Source organism: Dasypus novemcinctus, chromosome 18 (assembly GCF_030445035.2).
Source record: "Dasypus novemcinctus isolate mDasNov1 chromosome 18, mDasNov1.1.hap2, whole genome shotgun sequence".
In the NCBI taxonomy this organism is placed as follows: Eukaryota; Metazoa; Chordata; class Mammalia; order Cingulata; family Dasypodidae; genus Dasypus; species Dasypus novemcinctus.
Genome location: NC_080690.1, coordinates 28816699 through 28829221, shown reverse-complemented (window position 1 = coordinate 28829221; position 12523 = coordinate 28816699). Strand labels below are relative to the sequence as shown.

At 35.6% G+C, this 12523-nt stretch overlaps 1 protein-coding gene across 1 annotated transcript in view; it reads right to left on the bottom strand.

The window, feature by feature from the left end:
- Positions 1 to 12523, bottom strand: part of CDH8 (cadherin 8) — a 422481-nt gene that overhangs the window by 186813 nt on the left and 223145 nt on the right. The window contains exon 5 of the mRNA XM_058279904.2: positions 3250 to 3417. Within this exon, the coding sequence (XP_058135887.1) occupies positions 3250 to 3417 (168 nt within the window). The remainder of the gene's footprint in view (positions 1 to 3249; positions 3418 to 12523) is intronic.

Genomic DNA, 12523 nt, shown 5'->3' with positions numbered 1-12523 from the left:
GCCCTTGTAGAATGTATACTCTTTTAAATGAGTCAGAGACAATATTTCCCAGGAAGAAGTAACAATCTCTCTTTGAGACTATTCTGAGATGTGGAGTTTGTTCAGCCATGTGTTTACCAGGTATATATTTGGAGCAGAGTTATATCAGTGTATTATTGAGTCTATGTGAATGTTCTTTCCAATTTGCTGTATAATCACATTGGCTGCCTGTGGGGATATTCATTGTTGCCCAATATAAAGTATTAAGCTAATTTCAGCACAGAAAGATGCAATGTGTAACACACCAAAGACATTTTGGAACTTACCTTGATATTTACAGACTTGTAGATCATTTTTGATAAAATCCAATTACTAAACTTTTGCTATGCCCTGCCGCAAGCTGTTCAGACCCACAGAACAGTCCTCATGTTACTAAAGTCCTCATTCATTGCTCTGAAGACCAAAAGCCCTACTTTCAAAACTCTCTAGGAAAATGCAATTATAGTGTATATGTATATTCTTTCTCCTATGGGGGCAAAATATGTGTTCAATTAGTGGCATTAGTCTCATTTCCTATTCAAAACACTTTAGTGATATACTGGTGTTATTGGAGTAAGAAATGTTATTGTTTCCTCACCTTAACCATAAGTCCTGACTATTGCAACTTCAGGGCACACCTGCCCTACATCCAACTGCCAACTCCTGCATCCAACTGCAACTCCTGGGTTTTCTCTGGCCTTCAGAACCCATTTTCCCACTTCGTGTCAGGCCAGGCTACTGGGGAATAAATGCACTCATGGAGGCAGCCCTTAGAGACTTAAAGAAGTTGGTATGTAAGACCTCGGCATCCTCCCTTCTCTGGTAGGGTAACTGAGCTATGTTTCTTTACAGTTTTCCAGAGTTTCTCCCTTGGGATATAACTCTAGCTACTCATACTGCAGCAGACTTGATAATGCATATTTTGTTGACTCTCTAGCCTTCCCTAATCTCACTTCCCCATTTCCTCCTGGTGTTCCTTGGGACCATCTCCAAGATGTTTAGACTACTTACATACAACTCTCATCTCAGCATCAATTTCTAGGAAACCCAAACTCCAGCAATCAGAGAGTTTTAATCTCACTGTCACAAAAAAATTTAGGGAAAAATATAAACATTCAATGGACTATAAACCTAAAAAGGGGGAAAACGAAATCAGGCAAACATTACTTCATTCTAGTTTGAACTCAATCACTGAGTCCCTTGGATATACTAAGGCTCAGTTTACCCAATATGACAAGATTGGTTCAGATTATAGAAAAGATTTCTTCTGGCAAACACATTTTGACTTAACGATGAAATGAAGCTAAAAATGGATAAATGAAAATGTCTCTTGGAATTAGGAAATTATGGTGTTGGGACACAAAAAATGGTTTCCAAATAGTTTTGCCATAAGGTAGGCAATGAAAATCATCATATTGAACACAACTTTCCCATTATCTCATAATTGGTTTAATGATTCCATTTCTTTCTAATTTTATATTCAAGGTAAGTTTCTTCTAGATATGTTTATTAACGAAATTAGCCAGCAAGAGGCCTCCCGTTGCTGCCAGTCCTGTATCAGAGAGCCTTGGGAGACCAAGGAAATGGAATGTTTCTGAATCCACTCCCATTTTGTTCTTTCTCCTCATCTCTATCAGTGTGACCATAGTTAATAGTCATTACCTCTAAGAAAAGGAACACTTTTGAAACTCATCTGCCACTATTACCTTGAAACAACTTTTCCTGAGAAAGAAGATTTATTAGAGAATTATATTAATGGCAACTCAGGTAATAAGAGTGGAGGAAAGGAAAGGAGAAAAGGTTTTCTTCTTTTCAATAATTTAATTAAAAAACTGTTGCATTTTAGTCAAATTTGTGAATGGTCAGATGTGAAAATTCTAAATACTCCTAATGAAAATTCATCTTCTTTCTACCTTAGTATTTCTGCATATAAAATTTGAAAGGTATCTTAAACATGCCATTCTCAAGCTCTCACACCTCTCCCTCTGGAAAAACTGTTCTATTACGGCATTTCCTATCCAAGCCAATAGCACCAAAATACATGGAATCTCTCATGTTAGAAATGGAACCCACCTTCCTCAATTCAAAATGCAATCTGGCCTTAGAGTTCATCATTATGAACTGTGGAGTATCTATCATAGCTACACAATTTTCTCCCCTTCCACTGTTCCCACCCTTGCTTGTCAGGGCTACCATCATCTTCTACATGAATAATAGCAAGCACCTTTTAACTGGGCTTCAATGCAGAAAAGACATTGGGAAAAGCAGATTACATTTTCCCCGATTTCCCTGGAACCAAATACAATCACTCAATCTACTATTTAAAAGATTGTAGTGACTTGATCTGAAGACATGATAACAGCCCTAAACGGGTCTCCCCTGCTTATCCTAAGTATCCAGCCTTTCTACCCTTCCCCCTCTGTGCTCCAGCTTCCACAGCATTCTTTTCATGTTCATGCAGGGCCATCCTCCTCCTTCCACAAGGCTTTTAGAGAGCCTGTTTTCTTTAGCTGCAATATCCACAACCCATCCCTGCCTTCATCCTGTTCCAGCTAATTCCTATTCATCCTTCATATCTCAATTTAAGAGTCATCATGTCTGAAAAATCTTCCCCAATGATCGCTCTATGTAAGATCACTTGCATCATTGCTCAGAAGGAAATAAACTTTTCTAGAAGAGCAAAGGAAAGTTGGTAATTAACGATTGTTAATTCATTGATGATGGCTGCCTAGAATGCTGTGTTAAGAAGGTTCCTGAGGTAGAAGATGGCTTTGACAGGGAAGGTTAAAATGAGCCATCACTGACATCCACCCCAATCACAGGAAGGAGTGTCTGTTTTTGTTGCAAGTGGGCTGTGCATTTGCCTTCCCTACCTCACTCAGCAAAAAACTTGAGTTCTTTAACAGAAAAAGTGCAAATGATGATGAAGCAACATCTGAGCAGCATTTTCATCGTTCTCCCAATTTTTCTTAATGAAAGATACTGCAGATTAGAGAAATGAACATCCATTTTGCAATTGGACACACTGGTTCTAAATTCCCAGCACCAGTGCTTACTATTACTATTCACTTCATATTCAGAAACTTTTTTCAACATCTGTGAAAGTCATAAAATGGTGATAAACTTGTACCACATAGCACTCATTACTATCAGGTTTTTTTTTTTTGATGCAAAAATATCAAAATAAAATATCATATTTAGATTCTCACCCAGTGAAGGAAATTTACTTACTCTGTGCAAATTTTGGAGGATTGTCATTAACATCGGTAAGGGTAACTGTAAGTGTTGTTGTCCCAGACAAACCACCGGAGTGCCCACCCATATCTTTGGCTTGGATCACTACCAGATACTCCTCCTTGGCTTCTCTGTCCATGTTGGGAAGGGCAGTTTTTATAATAGCTGTGAGGGGAAATGAGAGAATGTCTTTTAGGCAGAGATCCCACACAGCAATGAAAGTATGAATCATACACACACACACACACACACACACACACATACATCAACCCCCCACTCAGATCGTTTTTCCTTCTGACATTTAACTGGTATATCTGAAATGCCAACACTGAGAAAGATTGTAGTCATGGATGTTAGTGAATAACTTATAAAAGTACATTTTATATACATTTTATAACATATAAAAAAAGAACATGCAAAAATATACATTAGAAAGTAAACTGAATATCACAGGTTTGCCTACTGAATTAAAGTATAAATCATCTACCCAGGAAAACCCTGGAAGTGAAAAAATCCTATAATTTATCATAGACCCCAATTCCCCTACTAGAGAATAAATACACAAATAGCTTGAAGGTACTGAAGTCAATGATAAATTATTCTGAAGCTCAAAAATGCATTAGAAATATGAAGTAAATAAATGCATTGTTAGAACCAACTCAGAGAAATAAAGCACCAAACAGAATATATAGTCAATTATCTAAATCCTAAGGTGCTGTTAAACTATATTTATATTTTAATTGTTTAGTTACATCACCATTATTGTAAAAAAAAATAGATAATTTTTTAAAATAAAAGGGAGTAAAACATAAAATTATCCCAATTAAAGTGCTAAACTGTTAGTGTTGTTCTTCCAATATATTTCAATATTTTGCATAGGTTATTGGGTCCTTTGTTTGTCTCACTAGTGAACTAAAGTCTTTGTGAGCAATTCAAAATTTGCTTAAATACCTTTCAAAGTTATTTTGAAAATTCTTCTTCATCCTTCTCTCTTCCTCCACACCTCTCTTTAGAGATAAACATTGCTGATATTTTGGTGTGCATACTTCCTAGGCTTTTATGTTTATAAGTAAACACATGCGATCATGATATAGGCATTGTTCCAGAACCTTCTTTTTTCACATCATGGGTACCTTTAAGATACTTTCTTTTCAGTTTACAGAATTCTACATCATTACTTCTAATGTATGCATAATTTTTCATGTATGGGTGTACCAGAAGAAACATAAGAATTCACATATTGATGGATATTGTGGTTATTTCAGATATTTTTATCATTTTGAAAATTATCAGATATCTTATTGTGATGTTACTAGTTTTTTCCTGTGTCCTGCATATATACTTAATTCCACATCATAAGGTGTTCCCTGTTTTACTAAAAGCCCATAGTTAAATGTATTGTGACTAACCCAGATTATCCCTATTGAATGGATGTGTGAGATACCTCTTGCCCAAGAGGACGGCTCTCCAGATGAAAGCTAATTCCCCAATTCTCATACTTCTAACCCATAAATGTTCAAATCAAATTGATGATGAGGCATTTACTCGGCCATTTCTGAAGTTGTAATACTGTTTTGTTTTTATTGGGGAGGGGGGCAGGGATTTATATTATCTAATCAAATCATCTGTCTGCAAAAGGCTTGTAAGAAAGCCAAGCCCCTGAATCATCTGAATAGCAGGTAAGGCACAAGAATGCCCAGGGAAATTGAATCCACCTAGTGAGCAGGGTCTAGAACAAGCTGTGAGGTCTCATGCACTTTATTAGACCTTGACACCACTTTTATATCAGGACTTCCCATTAAAGAACACCTAATTGGCTAACCCTGCTTTTTTGGAAACATTTATAGTGGCATAATAATACCTTTCAAGACAATTTTTTAAATTTCAGGAGTTGATTATATCACAGTGTAACTCAATGAGTTATACCTATAAGGTTAAAAACAAAAGCAGAAAAAAACAAAACAAATATAGCAACCATTCATGTTTCAATCATTGTGAGACATTGTGGAGGAGAAAATAAACAAATAACCAAATTGCAGCAACAATAACAAAATCTCATCATTAGCATGCTGAGATGCCAAGATGGCTACTCTTCTATGGAGAGATAGATAGATAGATAGATAGATAGATAGATAGATAGATAGATAGATCAGAATATCTTCATTAGATGGTCCAATTTTCAGTAGGAAAGATTAGAAAATCGTTTTATTTCTGTGACATTTACTGTGACTGAACCTGAGCTCTTGTTAAGTTTAGGTACCACTATATTCTAAAAGCATCCCTAAGTAAAGCCATTCTTTGGACTTTAGAATGTGGCATGGAGATTCTAATAATCAGGGTAAAAATGAGATAATTTCCTAAGAAAGAAACTTTTTTCAAAGAAGTTGATGGGGTAAGGCTTACACATGAGACCTCTCAATTTACTTCAGTGGATGAATTCCTACAAATTCTTCTTCCTCTTATGGCATGGGAAAGTGACCTTTATGGATGGCCTTAATGAGCTCCTTACTTTCTGGCTTTCTTTTGTGCTCAGTCAATATGCATTGCCCTAGAAGATGGTGATAATGGAACAGGGTGAGGTTCGCAGTCCCCCAGAGGGCTCAGTCCCTTGTAGCTAAAGGCAAAACTCTCTCTGGAGTCGAGCAGCTGCATGGTTCCCTTGCTCCTCCAGGCCTAGAACTAAAGATGGTACTTCTGTTGTTAGCCTCAGGGTGCTTCACTAACTCTTGAAGGCATCTCTTAATTGAGACAGACCTTTGTAAATAGTCCTTTCATTAAAATTGCCTCGAATTACCCCATTCCTGTTCAGAACCCTAACAGATATGCTATTTATCCAGAATTTTATTCTTGAAACAAACATACATATTTCAAATGTATTTCAATGTAATAACTCGTGGTGGTCCAAAGAACATCTTGAAAAGGCAGGACAAGTAATTGTATCCTTATCTGTAAAATGAGAATAATGAGGATTTGGTTACATGAGATGCTCAAGATGATGAAAGCTGCACAGCTGGGTGTCTTCTCAATTCCTAGTTACTACAACACTGGGAGTAGGTCCCCTGAATTCTAAGGCAAGCAGGGAGTCTCCCCAAGTTTTCTTTAGGACATGTATCATACTTAATTGGCTTTCATGCAAACTGTACAATGAACAGATCTTGCTTTGCCATGCTCACTGCCTCCATCCTCAACCTCACAACCAGTAGCATCTCAACAGAAAATCCAAAACAGAATTTCTGCTACCTTATGGCTGCAAAGGAAGAAAAGAAGAAACCATGTCAACAATTCACCAGCACTCTGCAGGTACAGTTTCTCTTTTAGTTCGCTGTATCTATAGTAAGTTCCCTTGACCTTCCTATTTTCTTTCTTTGTGTTGGGGTATATTTATATAAGTTGCTTTTTTCATTCCTATTTAAAAAGCAGATCATCACATTTGCATATGTTATTGATAAAGTCTTAAAATAGAAACTTTAAAACTACCTTGAAAGTTCCTTCTCCTTTTCCATCATTTCCCCTGAATTATTGGTATTGGTCCATAGATTCTGCCAAGCATCTGCAGCTTTAGCCTATTACTTTGGTAGACTATAGAATTTCCTTATTTTTAAATTATTGTTTCGTTTAAATACCACCCAACACAGAACAGATGATGTAGTAATTAAAACAGGTTACTTTCCCTCTCTGGTTTGAGAAATCAGAAAGTTGGACCTATGAATACAAAAGAATGACTGAAATCCTCAATTAAACGGCATTTTTATCCATTTGCAAATTAAAAAGGCAGACATGAGATTTCTACTTCATTTTTTCACAAAATAATTTGAAACATTTTTTGATGGTGCTAATTTTAAATAGTTTTCCATTGCCCAAGACATGAATAGCATCCCTCTGTTTTCACATTACTGATCAAGCACAGTGATATCCAAGTCTCCTTTTTGTCTGCAGTTACTCATTCGCAATGTGCAGCAATGTGTTCAGAAGTTTAACTCTTATGTTTCAACTTCTGTTATACCAACTTGGTGACAAACTAGAGTTTTCAGTTTTATGACAAGTGGTATGATGAACTACTTTATTCTGGGGACAGTTACTAAGATTCCTTGATTATGGTAATTGAAGAATAACCTAATGAAGAAAATCAACTTGGATAATTTTTCAGCCATGGAAATTGCAGTATAGGACTTGGAGTTGATACAATTAAAGGTATCTTTTTATTCCTTTTGTCACTGATTTTTGAAAATTTCCATCTCTATAATGATTCTCAGGACAAGACTTAGACACCTTAACTGGCTAGCTCTGGAGAAAGTATAGAGCATCACTGGAACAAGCCTTTTTCATTGAAAATGAGGGCCTCTAATATTTTGTAAATCTAAGAAGAAAAAAGCTACCATTGGTGCTCAGGAGGATGAGCCTGCCCTGCTAAATTTTCAATAATATTAAACACAGAGCAGAACCAAAAGAAGGAAAATAAACACTTGCATTGTAGAAGAGTTTCCCTGGAACTCCATTTTGAAAATACAATCTAATCAGAATATCCAATTAATGGGAACAATCTCTTCCTCAAGAATTTAATTCAATATAGATTTTAAAACCTAACACTGGGGAGTGACAGTGGGAAGGTAAAGTATTGGAAGTGAACTTTGGGAGGATTAAGAAGGGAAAACGGGATCATTTTGTTCTGAAACAGGCATTCATTACTGTTTTCAATAGATTCATGTCCTTAATTCTCCTGTATTTAAAAGACATCTTTTTACCTTAACTTTATTCAGTCAAATGGAGATTTCTCTGGTGCAAAAGTTGAAGAATTTAAATCCTAGACTGGCCTAAGTTCTTCCTAATGTTAAACAGCTGTTCCTTATGTCTCATCATCCAGGGAGTACGTCTGATTAGAATCTAGTTTCAGTCATCTTAAAACAATTTTAAATTGGGCTGTTTTTTCTTCCCATTGTCTTTCATGCTATCATTTGAGAAGCATTTTGTATCCATCATGAAGACTTCTTTTTATAATTTTTGTGATATCACCAGATTGAGAGGTTCCACAAGAAAGGCAAGGAGATGCTGATTAATTCTTTTGTCATTTTGAAGGCTGATTACTGTAATTCACTCTTTGCAGGTCTCCCAGATTGTGCTGTTCAAAGATTGCAGTTGAGATAAAATGCTGTGCTATACTCCTTCTTTGAATAAGACTTGTTGAGCACATTATCCCATTTATGAAACCATTACATTTGTTATCCCCAAAAACCCTTGCCAATTCAATGTACAATTATCATCTTACTATCAGTAAAAAAGGGTCTTTCACTTATAAGGTTAAATGGTACAAAATCACCAAGGAAAATTTTTTTGTTGTTGTCATTTTTATTTCTGTTTCTTTGGTGATGAGGGGGCATATACTGCACCCCTATGTTCAGTGATTTGCACAGTTATGAAGGGTAAAGAACATACAACTAATCAGGGATTCTTTCACACATCTCTGCTTTACCATTGAATAAAAAATAACTTTACACTCATGTCAAACCTGAAGATAAACATTACAGAGGAGGAAGTACAACCCTTAGACAAACACATTAGTAGAGCATCCATAATGCTCAAGGAAAACTGCATTTCCCTTTCTTTGTGATTAGTAAGTTATGAACAAGAGACAAAAGATGGATGGATGGATGGATGGATGGATGGATGGATGGATGGATGGATGGATGGATGGATAGAAAGATAGGTAGATAGATAGATGATAGATAGATAGATAGATAGATAGATAGATAGATAGATAGACACAGTGGCCAGAATTTTGAGAAACATATCTCAACATTTCTAGTGCCTTTATAAAGTATAACAACATAATTGAAAACAAATTGATCAAATTGGTGAAAAGATTGTTATTGGTCCAATATTTTAAAAACTAAGAACTTAACCTAAAGTGATCATAAGTTTTGCTTTCACCTATTTCCTCCAATTTTTAAGTTTAGATATTCACATTTTTATATGATATTTTACAATAGGAAAACAATTTAAATATGTAACAAAAGAAAATATTAAATTAATGGTTAAGGTTATGTAGATCAAAGGCATAAAATATAGAGCAGGAATTAAATTTGTGGTTATAAATATTCTGTAACAACATAAAAATTCTTATAAAGATTTTTAAATGTTGCTTTAAAAATAATAACTGCCACGATTATTATGTTATAATGTGCATGTTAAAATTTGGAAGGGAATACGTAATGACAACTTGATATGTTTATGTGGAGGAACTGGAATTGTTCCACTCCTCATATTTCCCAGCACTCTATAATAGAAAACAGAATTCTGTATCTGTTTTTAAATAGGCTCTGGAGAACTTATTTGGAGAACTTATTTTGGTAGGTATATTTTTACCAGCCATATGCATTTGGGCAGGTCACTGAAACTCTCTGAGGCTCACTTATCCTCAGGTGAAAATTGTTACTAATTGCCAAACAAGAGTGTAAATTTGGTATTGTTGCATAGTAGGTAAAAAGCCAAGCACTTTACAGCTTTGCGGAGTAGAGTAGCTCAGTGGTTGAGTGCCTGATTTGCATGTATGAGGTTCTGGGTTCAATCCCCAAAACTTCCTTTAAAAAACAAACAGTGCTTTACACATTAAATATATATATTTACATATACATTAAATGCATACGTAAATAGAATTTAGGTATTTAGTAATATTGAACTCAAGCTAAATTCTTAATTAGAAACAAGTTTTACTTAGTGATACTACATTATGCAAACATCCCTCATTCCCTCTGAAATGACAATGCCTCCACAATGATTTCTAGGTAACAATCAGATTTATTTTGGCATCCTAATTAATCTACATGATTTGTTTCCAAACCCATCCATCTTTTATTACAGAGCTCTACAAAACATATTCATTTGATTTCCCAGATATTTATCTTTCTTCAGAACTACCACATATTTGATACCTTTATATCTTTGTGTTACCACCCTTCCTTTTACTCAAACTCTTGAGTTTTCATTCACCCTTCCAGGCTAACCTCTGATGTCTCAGTGGCCAAGAATCCTTCCCCGGTAGAACGAATGAATCACTTCCCTTGATTTCATTCACCTCTGCTAGTAACTTCCCTAGAGCCTCTACTTTTATGATTCTTCTCCATTTCACCACCTATCTCCCCTACTATTTGAACCTGTCAAAACTGTAGGACAGTTCCCGTCCTGTGGACAGGAAGCAGTTCTAGTTCATCTTTGTATGCCCAGAATCCAACAAGTCCTTGGTATGTAATTGATATTTTAAAATGTAGGAGGAAAAGAAACAATATGAAGGTAGGAGGGAGTGAAGAAGGAGGAAGAAAGAGAGACGGGGGGGGGGGAGGGGAAAGGTAACTGGAGTTTTTAAAATTGTTTTTGGAGACCCAACACTGGCATGTATAGGAGCTTATGTGATAAACAAGTAATTATCATGCCTCTGGGGACTAGAGACCTTTAGATACATTTACAAGGTCTCAGTGTCATTATCTGTGGGAGGGTCAGGATTTGAACCATCTTTCTGATTTCAAGACCCAAGGGAGGCCAAAGGGCTATTCTATTCCAGTCCAAGCATCCTACTTAAGGCCACGCCAGTTTATCAGAAGAAGGGCATAACACTTCACTGAATGCCAATGAGGCAAAAATGCTTTGTATTCTAAAGAACCCAGGAGTTCGCATTGTTTCTCTAGAAATTTACACTACATAATTGACATTTGAGTTATTAATTAAATGCCTTAGTATAAATTTGTGGTGCAGTAGTCTACATATCAGATATTCTCAGGAGTACTCAAAAAAGGGATGATGTTGACAGGCTATGTGTTCTAGTAACAGTTCATGAATTTAATTACTTGAGGGGAATTCATGAAAAACCAGTTGGTTTATATACATGATTTATCAAAGACTGATGCTCTAGTCTTTCTTGTTATTTCTGAAGTCTCATGGTTACTTATTTCTTTTTGCAAATGTATGGATGTAACCCCCAAATTTTCCTACAATAATTGACAGGAAACCTAAGTTAATTTTCTAGAGTTGAAAATGTATAATCACGAGTACTAGGTATTTGAAATGTGGTCCAGCAATGAGAAAGGTCTCGGGCAATACTGTACATACTGTGACTGATGAACGATCCAAATCTGTCTTCTAGAATCTTAGTTATGAAACCTAAGTAGAATGTATTTTCCTTTTGTAAAATTAAAAAAAAAATCCACAGAATGATTAATAAAATAGCTGTTCAACAATCTCCTCTTAGGTTATCATGGCTGCTTAAACTGAGCTCATTTGACAGACATGACTTCTTTTATATTGTTTATATATATATCAATCTTGACATGCCCTGCCTCATTTGTTTTTGAAAACTGTTGTTCAAGAATGGCAGGCGTGAAAGGTTTAAATCAGTCCACTGAGGATCATCCAAGTAGTTCAATATGTACAAATCATTTTCTTATATGAATTTCTTATTTTACAATGCAGTATGTTGTTTAATTAAATAGCTGTAAGTCTATAATTGTCCCACTATATGGATCACAGTCAAGTCTATATCCATATCCATATGCAGTATCATATGGAATCTTTATAAAGCTAATGGACAATAATCCCCCTCCCCCATAGTTTACATGTAGTGTGCATAGTGACTTCATTGTATGAACTGTCACATCCTTAATTCCTGGAGTCCCCTGTTAAATAATTATGCACAGACCAACCTGAAAAACATCAACACATGGCTAGCCAATACCTGATGTAACTTCAAATTGCCAGTTTTGAGTTACATTGCAATACTTGCAATTATTCCCATTCACAATTAAGGTGAAATTTCTTTCCCCTTAATGAAAACACTTCCAGGGATGGGACTCATCAATCAAGTGGAATTATTTCTGTGAAGAACATGATGGCACTATTCTTTCCTTAAGCCATAATTCCAATAACTAATTATACTTATAATAAGTATGGGTGGTTTAAAAAAGCAAAGTGAAAATCACTTAAAAATTGGGTGTTTTCTTCTAGCAATTCAGAACTTAAGCAGATAAGAATGGCAGGGTTGGAGAGGAGACAGAGTGCAGGCATGGAGCTGTTCACTAAGGAATGGAGCCAGAATTGAAACCCAAGTCTATCTAAGTAAAGTCAAGGAATTATTTTCAGCTCTCAGAACCTCAATCTCTTCATTTTTAAAATGGAGATAATAAAATGGAGATACTTAAGTCTCTATAGAAATAACCTATAATATTTAACAGAGCATATTAGATACTCAAAACAAATTTTAATTAAATTTGTTTTATCCCCAAAGGCT